Below are 26134 nucleotides of genomic sequence, written 5' to 3'. Positions count from 1 at the left end.
CGTGAGAAAGCAGAGGGCTGGGAAGATATCTCTGTCAGTTGTGTAAATTCAGAGGGAACGCGTTGCCTTTGGCCAGCTCAGGGGCACGAGGTGAGGAGAGCAACACAACCCCAACATCAACACACAGCAAACACAGCATGAAAGGTGTTTGTGTCGGAGTGCGATTCTCCCTCAGAGCAAAACATCACCAGACTCCAGCATCATCATCATCACGGTCAAAGCAGCTTCATCCACGATCATGCTGTGAGATCTCACTCATTTAAAACTAGCTACTTTATTCTCATATGAGTAGGCCAATGGTCTCTTTTGACCTCTGGTTTGATTATGTGCATCTGCATCATTTCCCACATGAAAAAAATACTATAGTGTTTTTGAACCATGCTAAAGTAAAGTGTATTGTACTGTAGCTATATTACAACACTTTGTTAATGTACTGCAGTATTAACTATAGAGAACTGATGAACTGTAATAAATGCTGCAGTAAACTGTAGTGTATTGTAGTATAATATACCCTAGTTACATTATAAAACCTAGTACAGTATTGGGTAAAGTAATTTGTTTATATTACTATAGTCGTTATATTACTACAGCAACTATAGAATTACCACAACAAATTAATTCAAGTACTTTACTATAGTATGGTTGAAAAACACTATTTACTATACTATAAATATAAATGACTATAATATTTTTTCATGTGGGTTAGTCTCATCGTTACAGTCTGATCAATCTTTTATTATGCACACATGAAACACTACACATGTAACTGACTTTCCTTTAATATCTTATACGCAACTCATTTTTATTGAGAACTTAAGTCCAAAAATGCATAAAAACACATTTTACTTATTTTATTTACATAAACTGAATCAATACAATTAATAAACAATGGCATAGGCTTACATTATTTAAAAAATAACTAAGCAGAGACACTGTCTCAGTGGTTCTCTTGTTTTTTTTTTTTTTTGTAATTTGACAAAATCTGAATAATTTACAAAAATGGGTTGTATGAACACTGTAAGACGATTTTTCTTCTAATAAAAAACAAAGAATAGCTACTAGAGTATGTTATGTTACAAGAAAATACCTTCCCAGTCATTCTACTTCAAAACTGTCACATTTAATTCAATATGTTGTTTATTTGTGTAATTTACTAGCAATTAATGAGGGAAAATTGTTTCAAAGCCATTTTTAAGTGAATGAATAAAGCTCTTCATTCAGTATGCAGCAGTGTGCTTGATTTTAGTTAACTGCGTTCATATAACAGCATGTGCTGCACTATAACAGATATTTAAGCAGAGTAGCCCGCGTGATGTTTGACAGGAGAGTTTTGTTTAGCGCTCAGTCAGAGCATTTCGCGCAGGCGGATCATCAGGCAGCCTCCTGTAGGGGTCCTTCAGAACCCGGAAGCGCGCCAGTGTTTACAGCCGAGTGGAAGAAACACGTGTGTGATGATCAGCAGCACAGACTGCGGTCACTGCGTTTGAGTGTGTGTGTGTGTGTGTGTGTGTGTGAGAGAGCAGCTGTGAAATAAACATCATGAGAGTTGTCGCGCTGATCAGGTAACATGACTGTGTTTATAACGACACTTGAATACGACGTAGACAGTTGTGCAGATATTGGAGCTGGTCAGTGATTGTTGTGTGTGTGTGTTTCAGTGGCGGTAAGGACAGCTGTTATAACATGCTGCAGTGTGTGTCTGCTGGTCACTCTATCGTGGCTCTCGCGAACCTCATGCCTCACACACATGGTGAGATCATAATTAGCACATAATAATAACAACACATGATCTGTTATTTCTTTTATTTGCCAGTGGAAGTGAGTGTCCTGCAGTATGACATGCGATAACTTCATCAAAAACTAGTTTTTAATCTCCTCCGGTAAAAACTGACCAGTTATTGACCCCAAAACTTTTGAATGGTTGTGTATAATGTGACACAAGGTTTCTATTACAAATAAATGCTGTTCTTTTAAACTTTTTATTCATCTGTGAATCCTGAAAAATAAAATATATCACGTTTTCCACAAAAATATTGTGCAGCACAACTGTGTTCAACATTGATAATAATCAGAAATGTTTGTTGAGCAGCAAATCAGCATATTATTATGATTTCTGAAGATCATGTGACACTGAAGACTGCAGTAATGATGCTGAAAATACAGCTGCGCATCACAGAAATAAATTACAGTTTAACACAGATTCACACAGAAAACAGCTGTTTTACACTGTAATAATATTAACTGTTTTTACCGTTGTGTCTCGCAATTCAGACTTTTTTCTCTTTTTTGATTATTTTTGTATACATTAATATGTTTAAAAAATGAATATCCACGTGACTTGTGTGAAGTCAGTGATTGTTCTGATGTTTTTCCAGTAACACATGCATTGTGTGTCAGTTCCAGATGAGCTGGACAGTTACATGTATCAGGCGGTGGGTCATCAGGCCGTCGATCTGTACGCCGAGGCCATGGATGTTCCCCTGTACAGGCGCACTATTGAGGGCTCCAGTCTGCACACGGAAGAGAATACAGCCAGACTGAAGGAGACGAGGTGGAGGATCTCTACCAGCTGCTCAAGCTTGTCAAGGTACACCAGTGTCTCGCTGTTAAATCAGGCATCGCTAGCGCTAGCACTCATACTGATCACACCTCCAGTGCTAAACATAACCAGAGAACCGCACTGCTGTAATGTCCAGCACGAATCATAAAACCCCTTGCAGTGGGTGCAATATGTGACCGTCCTGTTGAAGGATGTTTTGTAGCACGTCTGGCTCCTGACGATATATTGAGGTCTTATGAAGCGAAACGATCAGTCTGTGCAAGAAACTGAACAGTATTTATAGGTTACCACTGCATCTGTCTGAAAAAAAAAGTGATTGATTTATAGTTGATTTATAGTTATTTTCAAAGGTTTCTATTACAAATAAATGCTGTTCTTTTAAACTTTTTATTCATCTGTGAATCCTGAAAAATAAAATATATCACGTTTTCCACAAAAATATTGTGCAGCACAACTGTGTTCAACATTGATAATAATCAGAAATGTTTGTTGAGCAGCAAATCAGCATATTATTATGATTTCTGAAGATCATGTGACACTGAAGACTGCAGTAATGATGCTGAAAATACAGCTGCGCATCACAGAAATAAATTACAGTTTAACACAGATTCACACAGAAAACAGCTGTTTTACACTGTAATAATATTAACTGTTTTTACCGTTGTGTCTCGCAATTCAGACTTTTTTCTCTTTTTTGATTATTTTTGTATACATTAATATGTTTAAAAAATGAATATCCACGTGACTTGTGTGAAGTCAGTGATTGTTCTGATGTTTTTCCAGTAACACATGCATTGTGTGTCAGTTCCAGATGAGCTGGACAGTTACATGTATCAGACGGTGGGTCATCAGGCCGTCGATCTGTACGCCGAGGCCATGGATGTTCCCCTGTACAGGCGCACTATTGAGGGCTCCAGTCTGCACACGGGAAGAGAATACAGCCAGACTGAAGGAGACGAGGTGGAGGATCTCTACCAGCTGCTCAAGCTTGTCAAGGTACACCAGTGTCTCGCTGTTAAATCAGGCATCGCTAGCGCTAGCACTCATACTGATCACACCTCCAGTGCTAAACATAACCAGAGAACCGCACTGCTGTAATGTCCAGCACGAATCATAAAACCCCTTGCAGTGGGTGCAATATGTGACCGTCCTGTTGAAGGATGTTTTGTAGCACGTTTGGCTCCTGACGATATATTGAGGTCTTATGAAGCGAAACGATCAGTCTGTGCAAGAAACTGAACAGTATTTATAGGTTACCACTGCATCTGTCTGAAAAAAAAAAAGTGATTGATTTATAGTTGATTTATAGTTATTTTCAAAGCTTTCAATGTACTCTCATTATAAAAGAACTTCATTGTTGTTTATTTAATTTCTTTATTTAAAAGAATTAACCAAAATTAAAAATAATTATTTTCTGCACAGGAGAGACTTGGTGTTGTTTCGAAACAAAAGGAAATATATCGGTATCGGCAAAAATGAATTGGAAAAATATCGGATATTGGCAAAGATACAATATTGTGCATCCCTGCTCCAGACCATTGCCTGAGGCTCTGGATTACAGATAATAATGCTGTAAATAAAGTTCAGTTTTTTGCACAGACCGATCGCTTCACACAAGACCTCAATATATCGTCAGGAGCCACGGGATTAATTTTGTGTTGCCTGATGTACTTTTTGACTCTCAAAGTGCTGGTAGCCAGTGACTCCCGTGTCTGTCTGTTAGCTGCTGAGATCAGACGCCTGATGCCGCTCGCATCACTTCCTGTTGATGAGGGGAAATGAACAGAACGGCTTCAGGAGAGAGATTTCAGAGTCCCACATGTGTGTGTGAAGCCAGACAGCAGCATTTCCCCTTATTTTCTCACAAGAGTGCTGTCAAATATAAAGGGCTTGTTGTTTTGGGCTGGAGAAGGTTAGACTGGGAATTACAGGGAATTTAACGATTCTGGTTCTGATTTCAGACTCCTTTAGTTGTTTTGAGGCAGCAGAACTCAGTCATCGATTCTGACTATATAGCGCACTAAACAACACGCATCTTAAAGCGCTCATATCATGAGGAATCACAGTGTGAACTTTCAGCAACATCAAAAATGGAATGGAAATCAGTGCTGACTAAAACTGTTTGATTACCAGTGTTATTGAAAATGTCTTCCACTCTACAGGACCCTATGAAATCCATTTTATTTGTTCCCAGTTTTTTCTTGTTTTTAATTTTTCTTAATTCCTGAATTCAAACAACCAAAAAGCATGTGCAATTAATTGAAATCGTGAAACTATATATTTTAACAAAAGTATATTAAAAGTTTAACAAAAATAAATTTTTTAGGCCTCTTTTAAATGTTTTATTTTTTCCCAAATTCCATTTTAATGGTTAAAATAATTTTAATAATCAAAAAGCATGTCTAATCAATTGAATTCATACAACTATAACAACTTAATATTTTATTAATTTATACATAAAACGTAATTTTTAAAGAAATTCTGTATTGTCTGTTGTAATTATTCTGAATTTATGATTTAATACAAATTTATTATGAAAACAGTGGTAATCAAACATAAGCACAACACATTTAAAATTGAATTACATTAATTAAATGTAACATTTTTTAATTAAATTAAAATTTAATCGAATAAAATTTTTTATTCCTTTTATTTTTTTGGAAAAGTACTGCACAACAGAGCTTTTCAATTAAAATGTGGAAGAACAATTATATGATAGCCCTTAAAGTATGAGTAGTAGTTGTAGTAATAATAATAATAATAATAATAATAATTATTATTATTATTATTATTTTGAGAAGTACATTCTGCTGTACAATAGTAATATGTTTCTGTCACAGTTTCTTCAATTAAACTTTTATTTTGATGGGTTTTAGTGAAGAGCTTTGAGTTTTTTTACCCATAGTTTTTTTTTAGGGATGCATCGATCCGATTACTCAGTATCGGTATCGGCTCCGATACGGCCATTTTCTGCCGGATCAGGTATCGGTCAGACGAGACCGATCTAAATCCGATATTTGCGTATACTATTCCGTGTTATTGTTAAGCCCCATAAAAGGCACAAAAACACTATAAAGCACCATAAGGTTTCCGTGCACTGTATTTCAAGTATTCTGAATCCATTCCATAGTTTAATGTGAGGTACAGATGAATATTTAAGTCGAGTTCATGTAAACTCACTACACATTAATATCTCTTCTCTTTGTGCTTTGAACTTCTCTATGTGGAGCGCTGTGTGCTGTGACTCCGTGTCGCTTCAAGAGCATCATTCAGCACACGGGATGCACATAAGAGCTTTGTGCCGCTCTATTGATAGTTTTCACGTGACGTCACACCCTTACAGGAACACCCACCTGGAGGGCAAAATGAAGCTTTGCTCCACTGACCGCCAGCTATTTTTACGCAGTTTTCATTAAGTAGTAATGTAGTAAAACGCAGATATTAAAAGGCGAAATTCAGTAAACACCTTATTGATGATGTATATTTTGTACAGGAGAGCAGATGAAGCCACAATATAAATGCAATGTGCAAAGTTTCACGTTAAGTGGTTTCCCATAGAAAACCATTATAAGGAAAACACTGAACCGTCAAGCAGATTGCGTTCATATTCCGGCCTCATCTGCTTGCCTGTGTAAACTACGCGTCATTAATATGGTGAATACTGAATTTGATATTTTAATATTACCGTTTTAAATATATTAAGGCACTTTAAGTGTTTTTACAACATTTCGTTTAATGATTTAAATATTGCCGCGGGTGTCTAATATGGATTGCAAATGGCCAAAACTTGCATTTTGTTCACATACAGTGGGGCAAAAAGTATTTAGTCAGCCACCAATTGTGCAAGTTCTCCCACTTAAAAAGATGAGAGAGGCCTGTAATTTTCATCATAGGTATACCTCAACTATGAGAATTTATTGGCAAATTATGGTGGAAAATAAGTATTTGGTCACCTACAAAATTTCATCTCAATACTTTGTTATATACCCTTTGAAGTTACAGGTCTGTGAGAGCCAGAAATCTTGCTTGTTTGTAGGTGAGCAAATACTTATTTTACCAAGGAATTTACCAATTAATTCTTTAAAAATCCTACAATGTGATTTTCTGGATTTTTTTTCTCATTTTGTCTCTCATAGTTGAGGTATACCTATGATGAAAATTACAGGCCTCTCTCATCTTTTTAAGTGGGAGAACTTGCACAATTGGTGGCTGACTAAATACTTTTTGCCCCACTGTACCTTTGTTTTATTATTTTGAGAAGTGATCTAAATATTTGTGGCTGTGAAACAGATGGAAAATTGACAGGCTTGCCCTGCAGTTCTATGGATGTTTTTCTTATTATAATACTTTTGCGCAATGAAAGATTATTAATAGTCTTTCTTGTTCTGTCCTGTCTATCATATGTTGCTGCCTCCATTACTGTGCTATACATTTAAAAGAAATGTCTTTTAATTTTATAGTACGTATAAATACATTTACTTGTTTTTCATGAATGTATTTTACAACAATACAAAGAGCAATGTGTAACATTTTACCAGATTTAGTCCTTCACTTATTCATTTTTATTTGTTCCCCACTAAATAATGTTATTTCACTAAATGATTAGATTTTATATAATTGTGCACTCATGATTTTTCTAGAATAACCTCTGCTGCTGAATTATCCACTAACCTAGTTTATAATAGTATTTTTGTCATAGATTATGATTATATATTTTTTCATTTATTTTTCTTTAAAATGAAGTTGTCAATATTTAGTAGATTGTGTTTAACACACAAAACAGTGATGATCAGGTCAACACACTGAGGTATAGAAATTCTACATTGAGTATATATAAAAAAAAAAAAGGTATCGGTATCGGCCGATATTCAGAATTTTTGGTATCGGATTTGGAAAAAATGGTATCGGTGCATCCCTAGTTTTTATCAGATGAAACGGTGAGAGTTTGTGAAGTGACTCTCAGAGAAGCCTATTATACTGTAAATGGCTTTATGCGAGTAAATGATCTCATCCTCCACCCTTCGTCTCTAAACACCCCCGGGGTCAGAGGTCAGCAGGTCACAGGTTGTTTTATGAAGGTCTCAGTGCTCTGTGCTGCTGTAGAAGATCTGCCTCGTGTTGAAGGCTGACGTTTTAGAGTGGGTTATGATGACAGACGTCACGTTTGCATGTTGATTGCCACAGAAAACCCTCTGAGCTCCTCATTCAGTGCAGAAGGAGTGTTATTTGAGCTGCTGTAGTTGTAGGCAGATGAATCTGGGTTTGAGCTTGTTTCCACCTCGTAATGTTTACTAACAAAGTGACTTTATACACAACTTTTAAAAAAATAAGTTAATGCATTGAATTGATCAAAAGTGCTAATAAAGACATTTATAATGTTACAACAGATTTCTATTTCAGATCCTGAAAAATAAAATGCATCACGGTTTCCACAAAAATATTGTGCGGCACAACTGTGTTCAACATTGATAATAATCAGAAATGTTTCTTGAGCAGCAAATCAGCATATTAGAATGATTTCTGAAGATCATGTGACACTGAAGACTGGAGTAATGATGCTGAAAATACAGCTGCATCACAGAAATAAATTACAGTTTAACAGATAATCACACAGAAAACAGCTGCTTTAAATTGCAATAATATTTCACTGTTTTACTGTATTTTGATCAAATAAATGCAGCTTTAGTGGGCAGAAGAGACTTCTTTCAGAAACATTAAAAATCTTAATAATTCCATCTTTTAACCAGTATTGGTGTATGAACAGATGTGCTGTCAATGAAACTGTCATTTAAATGATCTGTAGACTTAAAAAAAAAAAAAAAAAAATTATATTGTTAGTTTTGCATCACATTCATCATACCATTAATCAAAGCAATAAATGCTATTATTTGTGCACAACCTAATTAATATTCACAAGGCTTCACGTTTTAAAACGTTTGATATCATTGAGGCTTGTTGATGTAATTTTTGCACAAACAAGGTTAGATTCATTCACACAGTCTTGTGTTAACATGCTTATTTGTTGATTTTGTCCTTTTCCATTGTTAATGTGATTTTTATTCTTATTATCAACATTATTGGACATATAGCATCGATGCATCTGGTAAAGCTTTAAGCTTCTCAAGTCTTTTCTTTTCCAGACATCACAGCCCAAGCTTCCAGCATCAGATCATAGGGAATGATGAATAAAAAGAGAAATCTTCATTTTGATAATGACAAAATTAGCAAATAGAAAGATTCTTTGTCTGGCCGAATGATTTCAGGATATCAGAAAGTTATTTTTTCTTGCATTTTGTAAAAGAGTGTGTGTCAGAAGACTGAGGTTTGATTTGGGTGTCAGGAATAGTGCGATAATGAGCTGTTAAATCTCTCGTAGCGCGGCGAGAGCGCTTTAGCATCAGAAGTGTGTTCTGTTTGGGAAGTGTGATGTTTTAAAAGATTCATCCAGCACTTTGACTTAATTAGATGTTATCTTTTGAGCAAATGACACTTGAACATAAAGGAGCGCTTGTGCTGTGTGTGTGAGTGTGTGTGTGTGTGTGTGATGGTGCAATAGTGCCATCTATAGCTGTACCTGCATGCAGCACATGTGAAGTTTCTCCTTCAGAAACCAGGAGAACGTTGTTTTCTTCAGTATTATAGTCAATAGAAGGGCTGTGTGTATGTATTGTGAGGATGTGCTGTAATTGTCTCAGGCTTTTGTGAGTGTACACTGCAAAAAAGGCTTATCTTACTTAGTATTTGTGTCTTGTTTTGTCTCAAAATATCTAACAATTCTTAAATTAAGATGCATTTACTAGATAAGCAAAATGACATAAGATATTTAGTCTTGTTCTTAGGGAGAAAAACTAAATGAAGTGCATGTTGCTTGAAACAAGTACAATTATCTGCCAGTTGGATATGTAAAATTATCTTGTTTTAAGAACATTTTATATCTAAATATCTCTTGTCGTTTTGCTTATTGTGCCATTTGTTCAGTCAAAATTTAGCTTTTTAATTCAAATATATTTTTTCATAAAATGCTTTCTGTTTCTCTCTCTAAGATGTTTTTGTTTACATGCTGCACGTTTATTTTACAGGCTTTAGCAATATTTCATAGGAGTGTAGTGATGCATCATCTCACGATATATTGCAGTACAAAATAAAAACAATATGTGTCATGCATAGTGACATTAGCATTTAAAGGTCACCAAAAATGAAAGTTTAGTTTGAATTTAGCTTCAAATATGGTGAACCCACAAAGTCACACAATTGAGCTTCAATGTTTAGTAATTATAATTAAATTAAAAATAAAATGCATAATAAAATACAGTAATTTAAACTTTTTAATTGTATGGGGAGTATTTTAGCACTAATCTTTATATATATTATATTATATATTATATAGCAATAACCCAGAAACATTTGAGATGTAATCGATTAGCACAAATCTTGTTTTATAGCACATCTCTGTATGGTGAAACCTCAGTATTTGTGATCTGGTTATTTTTAAGCTGAGGTGGGAAAATATGATTTCAAAAATTTCAGTGTTTTCAAATGAAAAGAAAAAATAATGCTGAAATTCTCATTAAATTTTCTTTCAAAGATGGCAGTGTTTATTAGTGGCCTCAATGTATGGAAATTAATGAACTGTTTTTGCATACTGACTATTTTTATTTATTGTTTTGGAAGAAATCCTTTTGTTTAGTTTTGTTTGGTTACAGCGATCAGCAGATATAATTCTGAGGGGTTTTGAGAATAATAGAACAGATGAAATCTTCACACATCAAAAACACAGCTTGTGTGCCAGCAGTCCTTTCAAGATCTGTGAAGAAAACAGTGAAGTTTAATGGCAGAAAACAGAAGACAAATATCGACGGCTCTGTTTGCAGCTCTGCTGTGAGACTGTGTGAAATATAATGATCTGTGAACAACAAAACATCACTCTCTTCTGCCTGTACTGTATGTGCACTGTACACACAACACATTCGCTACAGCAGGACATCAGACAGTACTTAAAACAATAATTACAGCGCTCTAATCTTAGTTGATTATTCTAAAAATAAATATAGAGTGCAACTACACGTACAAATACTCTTCTTTCTCTTACTATATATTTTTATATTTTCCACTTGCAATTTTAAAGTTATAGTACTTGTGTATTTTTTGTTATTTGTTGTTATAAGTTACATATCTATATAGTTTTTATTTCTCTACATTTCTTTTTGGTCTAGCTTGTCTTCTAATATAGCTTTCTAATAAACATCTTTATCTCACAATTGTGAGTTATAAACTTGTAATTCTGGGTTTGCATATCGCAATTTTGATTTCTTTCTTTCTTTTTTTTTTTTCTTTTTTCCAGAATTCTGAGTTTACACCTAACAATTCTTTTTTTCTGCCATAGAATATATATGTTTTTAAAATCCCTCAATTCTGCTTTGTTATCGCAGTTGTGAGTTCATATTTCACATTTAATAAATTGCAATTCTGAAAAAAGTACACATTTGCACATTTTTGCGAGTTTACGTCTCTATTCCTTGCATTTCAGTTTTGTTTTTTGTTTTTTTTGTAGTGGAAATAAGTTTCCTTTATTAAATTGTAAATCTTTCATCACATTTCCTTAATCTTTCATGTTGAAATTAACATTAACTATAATAAATGAAAGCTTAACTGATACTGTAAAGCATTACGTTCTGCAAGCATTACCCTGTTTTCCATTAAATATATATTATTGGTCTGTACTGCTTTAAATACAAGTAGACAACATTTTTATTCAGCATCCTCTCTTAAGAACTGGTTTAGTAAGAATTTACTAGAAATAGGTTTAGAATTTTTGTCATATGTGGTTGTGACCCTGGACCACAAAACCAGTCACAAGGGTCAATTTTTTTAAATTGAGATTTATACATCATCTGAAAGCTGAATAAATAATCTTTCCATTGATTTATGGTTTGTTAGGATCTGACAATATTTGTCTGAGATGCAACTATTTGAAAATCTGGAATCTGAGGGAGCAAAAAAACTAAATATTGAGAAAATCACCTTTAAAGTTGTCCAAATGAAGTTCTTAGCAATGCATATTACTAATCAAAAATTAAGTTTTGATATATTTACGGTAGGCAATTTACAAAACATCTTCATGGAACATGATCTTTACTTAATATCCTAATGATTTTTGGCATAAAAGAAAAATTGATAATTGTGACCCATACAATGCATTGCTGGCTATTGCTACAAATATACCTGTGCTGCTTATGACTGCTTCTGTGCTGCAGGGTCACATATGTAAATGTAAAATATCTTAATCTTAACTGCCGTGTTTTTCTTTTTGTTTGGCTTTATTTTCCTGTAACTATCGTATACTGCTGTGAAGAATTACTCTGTTTCTGTGCAGCCTTTGAGTCTGGCGTTTGAGACTGGAAGTGCGCATGAATAGTCATTGTGTTTGTGCAGGATGGGTATTTTCTCATGTCCTGAGATTCACCGAGCGCTCGATCACCTTCAGATGTTCAAGCGCTTGCTTCCGCCGGCGCGTGTCAGAATCACACAGCAATCAGAGGCGGAGCTAAGCTGCTCTTTAAGGATCCCCGCGGGCCCCGTGCTCCGGTATCGACAGCAGCAGACGAGCGTCCCGTGAGAGCGGGGTCCGACAGGCCCTCCAAACACACCTTTGTTTTCTCTCCTCCGCTCCAACTTTTATCCGGCGGCTTCAGAAGGCCGTGTCCGGCGAGCCGTGGGCGTCCAGGTGGATTTCTCCCGCCGCGAGGAACGGGGCTAAAATCAAACCGTCTCTGATTACTTCCACATTACTGCTGAAAAAGAACATAAAAAGAAATGGACACCTTTAAACCTGCTTAATACATAAATGATGACCCCTCGGGTCACTCCCAGGACGGCGGCGATCGATAGCGCAGCTAATAGAAGAGCGCTTTACCTGAGCGGGTTTGCAGCTGCAGAACGTCCTCATTAAATAACTCCAGCTCAAGCCACATTTATTTGATTACTGTCGACATGACATTTACATCACTGCGTCCTGCAGCAGGCTTCAGAAGTCAGCCTCGAATCAAACATTTGTTCTGCTTTTAGTATTTCCCTAGTTTTTGCATAGATAGTGCACGGGATTTGTTTTTGTGTTTTTAGTTTTTGACCTGGCTGGTCTTTGTTTCCAACGCACCTATCTATTGCCGTCAGGTTTGCGGAGGTTAATTGTTAATTGTATTTCCCTAGTAAAAAATAAGTATACTAAAATGTATTTGAAAGACATTTGTTTCATGCTAAGTATGCTACAAATACATGTGCATATTTATGTACTTAATAAAAACATGGTACATTTAAAGTCTGCTAAACTGGAACAACTAATGTTGTGCTTGATGCACTTTAATTGTGCTGAAGTCCAACTAAAGATACACTGAAGTGTATTTGATTGTGCTAAAGTGCAGCTATTGCAAGTATACTTCAGGTACACTTTAAATATCTTACATTTAAAGACTGATATTATTCAAAGATCATACGATCCTCATCAATAAAACACATTTTAGGCTTAATATTAATAAATGTGTATTGTGCACAAGTAGTACTCCAAATAAAGTTGAATTTATAATTTTTATATCAGTAAGTATCAAGCGATATGTCAGTAAATATATTAATATATATACTTAGTTTGAAATAAATGTATTTTAAATATATTACATTTTTACTAGGGTTTAAAGCAAAAACAAATAAAAATCTGTCATTATTTACTCAGCCTGTCGTTCCAAAACGATACCATTGAAGCGTCATTAATATTTTAAACTAGTTTTTATTTTTATATTTTTTGTTCTCATTGTAATATTACAGTTATAGTAATTAGATAGTGTTATTTATGTTTATTTTTTGTAAATATATCTTCATGAATTTGATAGTTTTTAAGTTATTTTAGTACTTTAACTTAACTAAAACTGAGAAATGTTGCCTTTCGAATGATAAAAATAAAATGTTTAAGTTTTAATGTATATCAATTAATTTTTATTTTATTTCAAGTAACAAAAATGTTTCTTTCTTTCTTTCTTTCTGGTTTTATTTTTAGTTGCAAACCTGTATGTTGTCATTTCCACAGAATCTTCATTCGGCTCTTTTCTGTCTGTATGGTTCATAGTGACCGTGAACGTCAAGCTCCAAATAAAACAAACCATCATATAATTCTGTGTGTGAGGAACAGAAGCTGATTATTCCCTGATAATCTGAAGCCCTCAGATCTTATTGTTCATTCTTCAGACACAGGTAGACATGTCCTGTTCAGTTATAATGTCTGTGAGATCCAGTGGTGTTCAGGGTGATATCTCTCTATATTTGTGGCATTGATGGGATTCCATCACTTCTCATGCTGTGATCTTTGGATTCATTTTTAGAGCACAATTACAGAAATCATGCTGTTTAAGGCTGCGCTAACATTCCTTTTAATGCAGGAGACCACAGGTGACTAAAAATTAACTAATAGACATCACCATACAAGTCCAGTTGATTAATCACAGTACAGCAGACAATCGTTTTGTATTACAAGTTTTCTGAAATTAGGTATGCACTAATTGGCATACATTTTCAACATAGAAATCAGAGATTGGGTAAAGCCAGATTCATAATTGTTGTTTGATTTTTATCAACATACTGTATTACACTTGAAAGTTTTTCCAGAGAGCATTTTTGAGTCAAATGTATAAATAATGTGTTTAATTGTGTTTTTAATACAGACACAAATAGATACACTGCAATAAAATAGACACTTACTTGTGTATTGTGTGTGTTTTCCTTCCACTAGTCTGAAAGAAGAGACATATTATGGAAGCAAAACAGACCAACTAACTAACTGAATTGTTAATCAGATCAAATTGTTGAGTCACATTTAATTGTTCTGAATTTGCTCTTAAAAAAAAAAAAAAAAAAAAAATTAATCAAAACCCAGTGAATTGAATTGATTCGTGCATGATGCACAGGCCTAACTGTTAACGAACAGTGACTTAATGTCATTCTCTTCTTGTGATTTCAGAAGAGGCTTGTATGTAATGCACAAGTCAGTTGAGTGTGCAGCGTGAAGATTCATCAGAAGTTCTTCTGTTTTTGTGGAACAAAATAACGGCACACTGGGTTTGATTTCATATTTACACGGCGTGAGGTTGCTGTTTGTTTGCCTCATGGGAACAGACTCAGATCATGTCAGATGTGTGTGTGTAAAGGCAGGACAAACACACACACAGTCCCAGTGCCAGATAAAGAGTGTAGCCTAAAGCTCTTGTAATTTGTTTGTATTTTCTGCCTAATGTAGTTTGCTCAATCTTGTTTAGTGCTGATGGAAAGCGATAGGCCTTATCTGGGTTTGCCAAAGGCACAAGCGTCTGACAGCGCTTGAGCGGCGTTCCAGCACTGACGCTGTGTTCATGTCTGAAGTTTGACCACCGGGATGAGCTGCACGCATGGCTCGGAGGTCCTCCAGATTCAGTGTTTGAGAGGATAATGTGCACGTACACGAGAGATATATATTGGGAATGTACCGATATAGCAGCCAATAATCGGTATTGGCTGATAAAAGCACTGTCTGACATCAGCCGATGGCTTTTATGAACAGCCGATGAACAGGGACGATTATATCCTGTCAATCAAAAGTGGGCAGAAAATACTGCAGCTCATACTGTGTGTAAATAAAATGTCTCTTGTGTAGAATTTAGGGCAGTTGAAGTTAACACAGTACGCATTAACATAATTTTGCTTATGCAAACAGCGCCATTAATGGTTCTGTTTGACCCGGTGAATCACCTATCCTCCTAAGACCCTGCGTCCTTGTATGAGGACGTTATATTTTAGTAAATTTCTCTGAGACGTTACATGCCACAGTTTTAAGTCTGGATGTCCTGTAAAGAGCACATTCAGGGCTTTTCAGGGATACCAAATGATTGGATGTTTCACCATGACCACTCCCTCTTCTTGGTCTTCAAATATGGCTGACATTAATTAAATGATCAAATGTAACACTTCTATGGAAATATGATAATATTTTGTAATTATCATTTAAATCGGACTAATTTTTCAACTGTTTGTCATGAATCAACATCTCAGGAAAATGTTATGGGGTTTTAAATCAAAATATGACTTTCTGTTATGAAACAGGACGTTGATTTCATACATGTCCTCAGTTGAGGACACCGGGACTAAAAGCATGTTTATTACGCATTTTGGAAGATGCAACAAATGAATAGGGAAAGAAAATATATTTCAATATTCCTATGAAATATTATAAATTATTATGAAAATCTTGTCAATTATTACTCCCATTATTACACTTCTTTTTTCATCACATGTTGCCCCAAAAACACATTAATATGCAAATTAGATACAGTTTATAGATACATGGTATATACTGGGAAAACCCGCTTGTGGCCATTTTACACACATTTTGCATAAAGAAAAATGGTATATCAAATCATTCTGATGTAACAGTTATGAATCATCTTTGGTATACAAAAATCCTGAAACCTAAAATGTATTGGTGATTTAAAAAAAAAAATCAATTGTTTTTGCCTATATATGTTCATTCATGTCTTTTTATTTTTTTTTTTTTTTGTTTTTAAATTGAGTCCCAGTGTCCTCTACTGAGGACATAGCATAACATATGAATGAAATATCATTTTCAAAAACAATTTAAAAAAAATTCTAATGCTCTAAACAGTGTAATGACATGAGAAAATATTATTTTCTTCCTAAAAAATTTTCTGGGTCTTAAGAGACTACAGTTCAAGCCAGGGTTGCCAGATCTGCCAGATCTTCACCAAACATTATTTATAGTGCCGCTCATCCAATAATCACAAAGAGCTTTTTGATAAGAAACAAAGCCTCAGCTCTCACATCTGTCCATTTTATCACAAAAATTCAGACAATAAATGCTGTTTTGATGCTCTTGAATGTGGTGTGACTTCAGTTCAAGCAGCAGCGGGAAGCACAAGTCTCTTCCACTTTACTATTAGTTATAGCACAAAATAAACATGAGTGAATTACAGAAAGTGGAAAAAAAAAATACCTTCCCGAAATGTGTCATGTCTCATGTAATCACCAGTGTTGGGAAGGTCACTTTGGAAATGTAATAGGATACAGATTGCAAGTTACCCTGTTTAAAATGTAATGTAATGCAACCAACTACATGAGAATGTGGAGTTGTGTTTGATTTGGTCACGGTGTTAATGTGTGTTAGTGTTTATTTATCACCATGTTGTCTGAGGCCAGTGGTATTTGTGTGACATTGACATGATATCACAGCGTTACTGGATCACTCTCTGCAATTTGAACCTGCAGCTTCTCATCTATCGTCTCAGATCTTTGATTTGCTTTCCTCTCGTTCTTCAGGAGAAGGAGCGTGTTGAGGCCGTGTCTGTTGGGGCCATTCTGTCTGACTACCAGAGAGTACGTGTGGAAAATGTGTAAGTGGACCCTCTTTCTCTCTTGTTTCTCCTTTCCCTTTCTCACACATGAAGGACACTTAATCGACTCCATTATGTCATTAGCACAACAATTAGCCAATTTACCAATGCCTTGTGTCTAGCATGTAGAACCGTGCATCATTTTGGATGAATAAATAATGAATAAATCAAATTCATAAATGCTAGTATGATCAGGAACTCTTGTATTTTGTAACTCTGTTTTTGCCATGAAGCTATCATCAGATGGATCATTTGTCTCTCTATTCTTCAAACTCAACTCACTGACTTAACCCAAAGTGTTTGAAGTGTACCTATAAAATAAACACATTTATAGAACATAATCAAAGTAAACCCATGTGTGTTTTAAATCTACCTTTGTTCAAAACCAAAATTTAGGGTCAGAAAGGTTTTTAATGTTTTTGAAAGAAATCTCTTCTGCTCATCTAAGCTGCATTTATTTGATCATAAATACAGTAAAAACAGTAAACCGCTGTTTTCTGTGTGAATATGTGTTAAAAAAATTTTTATTTATGTGATCAAAGCTGTATTTTCAGCATCATTACTCCAGTCTTCAGTGTCACATGATCTTCAGAAATTATTCTAATATGCTGATTTACTGCTCAAGAAACATTTCTGATTATTAGCAATGTTGAACACAGTTGTGCTGCACAATATTTTTGTGGAAACTGTGATACATTTTGTTTTTCAGGATTCACAGATGAATAGAAAGTTCAAAAGAACAGCATTTATTTGAAATAGAAATCTTTTGTGACATTATAAATGTCTTTACTGACACTTTTGATCAATTGAGTGCATCCTTGATGAATAAAAATATTAATTAAAAAAAGCTCAAACTTTTAAACAGCTGTGTAATTAATAATGAGATATGTCATGCTTTCATGCTCAAAGAATCTTGTTTTGTGAAAAATTTGAATGCATAATATTTGTAGAAGTGTCATTGAATGAAATTGCAATCGGCTGCTTCTTGAACACTGCTCTTGTCTTTCACTGGTCAGTCAAACAGAAAGTGCCGCCCCAAACTCCTACTATAGGTTGTTTCAGACATTTGCTCAAACAAATCAATGTTGTGAAAGTGTCACAGAGTTTCACTCTTTAGGATGTCAAACTACCAGTGACTCTGAACATTAGACGGACACCGCAAACTCTCTGAACATGCTGTGAATGTGTTTTTCACTTCGACACAGCTCAGTCTTGGTCTCTGCAGCCGTTTCTCCTTCAGCTCACTTGAGCTGTCAGTCAGCTATTGTTCCTCTGCTGATACCGCGGGGTAAATGGTGTAACCCCATCTGTATACCTGACAGCCCGTAATGCCGCGGGGCTCGACCGTATCGTGCTAATCGCCCTAATCACCCGAGTGCTCAGTTTGACCTGTGACGCTGGCATTGAGCGGACATACACCTGTGTCACATGAGCGCGGCGGTGGCGTTCTGCCAAGCCAGAGAGCGAGCGCTAATTTGTCTTTGAAGTGGTGTTGGAGTGCCGCCCTGTTTTCACTTCACATCCATCCATATCCTCTTCCACGCCTGTTAGTTTGCTTTGTATTCCTCTCAAAGGGCGTAGGTTTGCTTTTGACATTGTTGGGGACATAAGAGCAGAGCACAACATACAGTATGTGACCCTAGAGCACAAATCAGTCATAAGGGTCTTTTTTTTTAAAATTAAGATTTATACATCATATAAAAGCTGAATAAATAATCTTTCCATTGATGTATAGTTTGATACAACTGGAATCTGAGGGTGCAAAAATATCTAAATATTGAGAAAATCGTCTTTAAAGTTGTCCAAATGAAGTTCTTAGCAATGCATATTACTAATCAAAAATTAAGTTTTGACATATTTGCGGTAGGGAATTTACAAAATATCTTCATGGAACATGATCTTTACTTAATATCCTAATGATTTTTGGCATAAAAGAAAAATGTATAATTTTGACCTATACAATGTATTGTTGGCTATTGCTACAAATATACCTGTGCTGCTTATGACTGCTTTTGTGCTCCAGGGTCACATATTTATAATTTTGTAATTCATAAACAGAGTATTTTATGTTTGTAGGTTATGTTTTACAGATAATAATTACTCAAATTTAATTTTATGAACCAACATGAACCAACAAGACCCCCCACATGATTGTAAAGCGCTTTGGGTGTATAGCAATACACAATAAAAGCGCTATATAAATGCTTCATTCCTTCCTTCCTTCCAACAACATTACAGCAGCATCAGAGCGCTGGGTGTCTTAATCACGCATAACTTTATTTTAATATTAATCGAATTGGACCCAGGATGATTCTGAAAGAAAACTCTACTGTTGCTGTAGTAACGAAACTTTCATGCGCATCTGATTGATAGATAAACCGCACGCTCTTATGTTTTTATTTTGTGGATATTTCAGTTAACAGTTTACTTCGTACATTCAGTTAAAGACTGTCCGCGGCGATCCAGGACGCTGTTTCAAATCCGGCGCCACTGACATAGTTCACCATAAAATCACATTATATTTGTCCCAAATTATTGTTAATGTACATAATGTGTTTTCTAATGTATTTACTTTAACTTCTTAGGTAATATCAATGGTATGACATATTTAGATGCATCTGAAATGACAAAAACATGTACATATATTTAATTGTTTGATCAAAAAATTATTGCTAGGGACAATTTGGTAGTCACTGGATATTGGTTGGGACATGTCCCTAGCGTCCCCACTAATTCTACGCCTTTGATTTCTCTCATTTCTGTGCTTGACGCTGTGTCTCTCTCTGCAGGTGTGTGAGACTGCAGCTCCAGCCGCTGGCGTACCTGTGGCGTCGAGACCAGGCCGAGCTGCTCAGAGAGATCATATCAAGTGGCCTTCAAGCCCTCCTCATCAAAGTGGCAGCATACGGTGGGTGACGGGCAGGACTTGAGCAGTCCAGCCACCATTGAGGTTTTACAATGATCCTCTTCTTAGACTTCTGACCTTCAGGTGACACAGCTTTCCTGTAGCTCAAATAGTAGAGCATGGCGCTAGCAACGCCATAAAATGTAAAAACTGTAACTTGAATGCAATGTAAGTCGCTTTGGATAAAAGCATCTGCCAAATGCATAAATGTAAAATGTAAATACAGGGCTGAAACTAATGACGTTAAAGGGTTAATTCACCCAAAAATTAATTAATTACTCACCCTCATGTCGTTCCATCTTGTCGACCTTCGTTGAAGGTCTTGCAGGTTTAGAACGACACGAGGGTGAGTAAGTAATGACAGAATTTTCATTTTTGGGTGAACTATCCCTTTAAGTAGGTTAAGTGATTTGACCACCACCACATCCGTTTGAAACATCACCATGAAATCTCACAACCTGACTTGATTGTAACATTTCTGTAACATCACTATAACATCTCTGCAACATTACCGTAGCACCGTAATATCTCTGTAGGATCATTGTAACATAATTGTAACATCACTGTAACATCTTTGGAAAATCTCGGGAACATCAGTGTAACATTACTGTAACACACAGTGGCAAGCAGCAACATAATAAAAGACACCTATATGCAATAAGTAGCTAAATGTATTAATAACAGACCAGAACGCATCAGTATAATCGATATAACAGAGTGGATCATTTACGATTGTCAAGCACCGCCATCACCTGCACCATTATAGAATGTGTGCCCTAGACTGTGTATTTTACAGTGTCTTCAAACATGGCTTATCCAGTCAGGAAATATTAGTTTTTTAATTATGATCTGATAAAACATAAAGCTCTTATGACCTCTGTGTGGGTGAAGAAAGTTACCAAAAAAACCAGTGTCTACTCCTAATCAAATGATTCATGAAAAAGAGCAATGTTTCTTTCATCGTCATTATTCCTGTGTTTCATTCATGGTATTTTGCCCTACATTCTTTCAGCTGCAAAACTGCACTGAGCAATGCTAAATGTGACCCTGTCTTAACACACATTAACGATTTCCACTTTCTAAATCAACATCGGAGTGCTGTTTGCCCGCATCATTTTTAAAACTGAACATGAATGTCAAGACACATGCTGCACTGTCAAAAAAATCTGCTAAAATTGTACATTTAGTGGTGTAACTGGAGCAACACCCTTAAAATGACACCTTTGTACCTTATCTACTCCTAAAAGGTGCTTATTAGTACCTTGGAGTAGTAATATGTACGCTTAAGGTACTGCTATGAAGTAAATAATGTGCAAAGACCGCAAATGTATTTTTTTCCCTGAAAGTATGTTTATTTTGAAATGTGTTTGTGGTTTACTCTAATAGACTGTAGAGTGTTATAACCCAGTGTCTGTTTTACATGTAATGTTTATATTCAGTTTTAAAGCTTGAATGATTAGAATATAAATGTGGAGTTGTAAATCTTCTGTCCCTTTCTATTATTTGAAGGGTTTTAGATGAATTGGGATTACCTCTTGTTTTTTTTTTTTCTATCAAAATCCCTTTTTTCCAAATCCCATCCCGTGTCTTATCTGCGCTCTTCTAAATGTGTTTTTAAGCAGATAATTCGGTGTGTGAATATGAGCGATCACACCGTCTGTGTTTTAAACCCTTCACATGAGCTGCAGGAGACAGAAATACACTCGAGAGGATCTTTGTGTTTTTGTTGTTGTTGCTTGTTTAGACCGGCACACACCGGATCCGTGTGCGTATTGAAGGAATGTTAAATATCACCCGGCGTGGAAACGCTTGTCCAAATGAGCCCTGAGCGATCCGCCGGCACAGCTTACCTCCAAACCCCAACAGCAGCGCCGGCTCTTGACAAATCTTCCTCTAAAAGCAAATTCCCCACATGTCTGGAAGAGTGTAATTATGTGCGCACACTGAGCTGTGTGTTTTTCTGCTTGGCTACAGGTAGAAGGGAAGATGCTATCAGCTCTGGCTTTTCACCTGGCCTCAGGCGGCGGTAATTAGAAATTAGAGGGTTGGGATGGACTTACACTGCCGCGGGCCGTCGGGGAGCGCTGCAGTAATTGTGGCTTTCATGGGTTTCATGGGTCAGGGCCGCGAGCTGAGCTGCATGTGTGTGTTGGGTGACAGAGGTGTGTTGTACAGGTGGAAATACACGCACCTCAGAGGGCATGCAAAATAAATAAATAAAAATAACAGTTACAGTTACCTTTGTATTTCTACCAAACAGCCACTGTAGATGTATAGATTTAAAATACTTAATGCAAAATTATTTTCTATGCACTAAACGCACAATGTTTACCTACTTTATATTCATACTAAAACATTATAATATGTTACAGGTAATACCCTGGACCAAAAAAAAACAGTAATAAGTCACAATTTTTCAAAATTGAGATCTGTACATCATCTGAAAGCTGAATAAATAAGCATTGATGTATGGTTTGTTAGGATCGGACAATATTTGGCTGTTTGAAACTATTTGAAAATCTGGAATCTGAGGGTGCAAAAAAATCTAAATATTGAGAAAATCACCTTTAAAGTTGTTCAAATGAAGTTCTTAGCAATGCATATTACTAATCAAAAATTAAGTTTGATATATTTATGGTGGACAATTACAAAATATCTTCATGGAACATGATCTTTACTTAATATCCTAATGATTTTTGGCATAAAAGAAAAATTTATAATTGTGACCCATACAATGTATTGTTGGCTATTGCTACAAATATACCTGTGCTGCTTATGACTGCTTTTGTGCTGCAGCGTCACAAATATGAAAAATACAGAAATTTAGTGAACATTTTTGAACGGCACAAACAAAAAAAAATCATTGTGAGGTAACAATAAGGTTCAGTTCATTACCAGTAGTTAATGCACTGCGTCCTAAAATAACAATAAAGATTTATTTTGCAGCAATAATTAATCTGGGTAAATGTTAATTTATGAATATTCTATAATTCATATTATCTCATGCTTGTTCAAAGTACAAGATTTACAATGTTAAAAATGTAGAAATGAACAAATTGTTTTTAACTTAAACTCACTGTAAATGGTTTCCCATTGTGTATTTATCATGGTGCCCACGCATCTGGCATCTGCTCACTCGTCACCGGCGATGAGCGGCAGATATAAATTATAATCCTGTAATAACACTCGAAGGAGGATTGTGGGTAATCACCGGGTTGACAGAAGACATTCAGATCACTTTAAAGGAGGAGATCTGTTGTTACGAGACAGCTGCCCACACAACACGCAAAGTTGAAGTCGAAGAAAATCTCTTCCTGACATTTGTGCCAACAAGTTTCTCTCTGTAGTCGTATCAGAAACCGGAGCAGAACTTCTCGGCGATCGCTCGCCACCTCTGTGCAGCCGAGCAAAAATAATTGGCTGGTAAATACGGCAGCGTCAGATATTCATGTAATTAGTTAATTGGTTGATTTGTGTGGGTGAGGATGGCCAGTGTTGTTTCCAGTTAATTGGATGACAGTTCCAGTGGAAATTGGCATGTGTGAAGTTGAAAGGTCTGTTTATAGTGTTGCTGCTTTCCTTTTTTAATGCCTGCTTTATAAATTTATTTTCTGCAATTATACAGACTCTCTCGGCGTGAACTTTTCCACTCAAATTGTTGGCATTATATTCTTATTATTTAAATGCACACAACCCTTTCCTAAATGTGTTTTAGTATTTTTAGAGGCATGTGCAAATCTTGATGGTAATCTGCTAGTGCAGCATTTCTCAACGGGGCATTCAGAGAATATCAGGGGGCGCTGGATGGAAGCGGTATTTCTCTTGTATAGTACTCATACAGGAATCACACCAAAAAGGCCATCCGAGATCAGGATGAGTGTGTTTCTTCATCAGGTTTGTAGAAATGTGTCTCTGCATCAGTGTCTCAGCAATGGATGCTCTGCAGTGAATGGGTGCCGTCAGAATGAGTCCAAACAGCTGATAAAAACATCACAATAATCCACAGCACTCCAGTCCATCAGTTAACATCTGGAGAAGACAAAAGCTCAAACAAATCCAGCAATTTAAATCCTTAAATTGGCTTTAGTCCTGTTGCACTCTAATTACAATTTGCTGTTGGTGTTTATGGGACAAAGAGCAATAAGATTTTGAGATTGGTGCATTTAAGAGTAACAGTAAAGTCACACATTCCCAGCTTGATTCTAAAGCGATCAATCACACGCCAAACGAGTCTGTGTGTTTCATTATGAGCCGATCCAGATCCACAGCCCTACAGGATCTCAGTCAGTGTCTTCATAAACGTTCATAAGTGTCATTATAAATGGATTTATACTCTACAAAAACATCGTAAGTCAGTCATTCATTGAGCAGAAGTGTTGTATTCGGTTTAATGTGCTTAATGTTTTTATTACTGCGTTTATGTTTTCAATATTCAGGTTATAAGACTGTCAGTTTTAACAGGCAGTGATAAACATCAGATGAGGTTATAATTGCAGCTTCATTCCATTCATTGGATAAAAAGATTAAATCTCCGTCGTGTCTGCTGAATTGTATTCGTGGTACGGCTATTATTCCTCACACAGCTGTTGAATTTCAGATAAGAGCTCGAACAAATTTTCCGATCTCTCTTAATCTCACCATCTCGTGTGTGTTCGTGCACACTCTCTCCTTCCTAAGCTCTCGCTCACACGCTCACAGATCAGGTGATAGCACGCCGCTATTGTTTTGCTCTGGTCTTTGAGAGCATTGTTCAAAGGATAGACTGGCTCACCTTCCAGCACGAGATGCTTATTTCATCCATTCTAAAGCTAAAATGTTCCCCAACATGAATCCAATTTTCCTGGCGTTCCTCTCTGAAGGCAGGGATTAAAGGCGAGCTGTCAGTCTGTGCTCCTCAGATCCGGAGAACCGTCACCGGTCTGATGCTCTCAGCGCCTCGCGCCGCTATCTAGAATCTGTGCGCTTTAATTCACCTCTGCGCTCAGTAGCAGATTTGATTCACATTAAGCAAGTAGGCAGGGCATTGGATCTTTGACTGTTTAATGATGCTGTTTGTGATACTGGAGTCTCATTGATAAGGGCTGAAAGGTGAGGATTGCTCAGATGAGACTGATACTGAGCTCTCTCAAACTTTAGTTCACTCAGGACTGCAAGGTCCTGGAGGGGCAGTCATTTTTCTCTTTTATTATTTATGTAATTATAATCTAGCGTCTAATAATGTAAACAATTTCCAACCCGAATGACTTGCCGCCTTCTGTGAAACCCAAAAGGAGAATTTTTTTTTAGAACATCCCAGTTGCTCTTTTCTATACAGTGACAGTGTATTTCAGTCCTTGAACATTTTACTTTTATGTTCCACAGAAACACAAAAACAGGAGGACGAGTAAGCAATTATCTGTCCCTTTAAACTTGACATATTAATCAGTGTATATTAAGCTTTCTGAAATGTTATGTTTAAATATGGAAATGCCGCATTATCTAATTCAGTATGCACTCATTTGCATACATTTCCAGAACAGATATCTGAACATTGCATGAAGCCAGGCTTAAAATTCTTGTTTGGTTTTGTTAACATATTAGAGTTTTTCCAGAGGAGATTTTGAATTTCTTTTTTTAACACGCTAGAGAAACAATACTTTTTCATCTTGTTTTTAGGAGTATAATTTTGAATATAAATCAGTGTGAATGATATATGAACAAACCTCTCTGTAAAATCCTTCAGAAAATAGTTAGGAACAAAACTGTAAAGTTTGGTGTGTGCAAATGCTGCTGAAGTGGAGAAACAAACTCTTTAAAGATTGATTGGATTGAATTAAAATCTTTTGAGGCAAATAGATAAAGTGCAATAGAATAAACACTTAAATGTGCATTTTGGATGTTTTCTTTCCACTAGTCTGAAAGAAGACATGTTATTGAAGCAAAACGGACCAAGCTCAAAATTGACTAATGCATGAAAGCACACTGGCTTTGCCTGCAGTGTCTTAATGTATCAGACTAAAGAAGCGCGTATGGAAAGAAACCCTTCACATCTTTGGCAGTATTGTAAGAACTTGTGACCTAAAAAGAATTTGCTCTAATTTGAAGCTCATGAAATCTAATGCAAAACTTGAAAATCCATTTGTGCCCAGTTCACTGGCTTGGAAGTTGACTGGATTGAATTTCAGTTTTATAGGATAATAATGAGTTAAAGACTTTTTGCAGGCATATCGCTCCTTGGGGCTCTGCTTGGACTCTGCTTGTCTAAAGGGC

At 36.0% G+C, this 26134-nt stretch overlaps 1 protein-coding gene across 2 annotated transcripts in view; it reads left to right on the top strand.

Annotated features, from left to right (window-relative positions):
* Positions 1-1390: 1390 nt before the first annotated feature.
* dph6 (diphthamine biosynthesis 6) overlaps positions 1391-26134 on the top strand; it is a 95511-nt gene continuing 70767 nt past the window's right edge. The window contains exons 1-5 of one of the 2 annotated variants that reach the window (XM_058749613.1): positions 1391-1562; positions 1659-1750; positions 3366-3556; positions 16907-16980; positions 19770-19888. In XM_058749613.1, the coding sequence (XP_058605596.1) occupies positions 1540-1562; positions 1659-1750; positions 3366-3556; positions 16907-16980; positions 19770-19888 (499 nt within the window). In that variant the 5' untranslated portion in view covers positions 1391-1539. Of the gene's footprint in view, positions 1563-1658; positions 1751-3365; positions 3557-16906; positions 16981-19769; positions 19889-26134 lie in introns of those variants that run through there. The other variant, XM_058749614.1, reaches the window with a different exon arrangement.

Source organism: Onychostoma macrolepis, chromosome 17 (assembly GCF_012432095.1).
Source record: "Onychostoma macrolepis isolate SWU-2019 chromosome 17, ASM1243209v1, whole genome shotgun sequence".
Taxonomy (NCBI): domain Eukaryota; kingdom Metazoa; phylum Chordata; class Actinopteri; order Cypriniformes; family Cyprinidae; genus Onychostoma; species Onychostoma macrolepis.
Note: the sequence above shows the minus strand (reverse complement) of the source record. Positions and strands in the feature narration are given on the sequence as shown.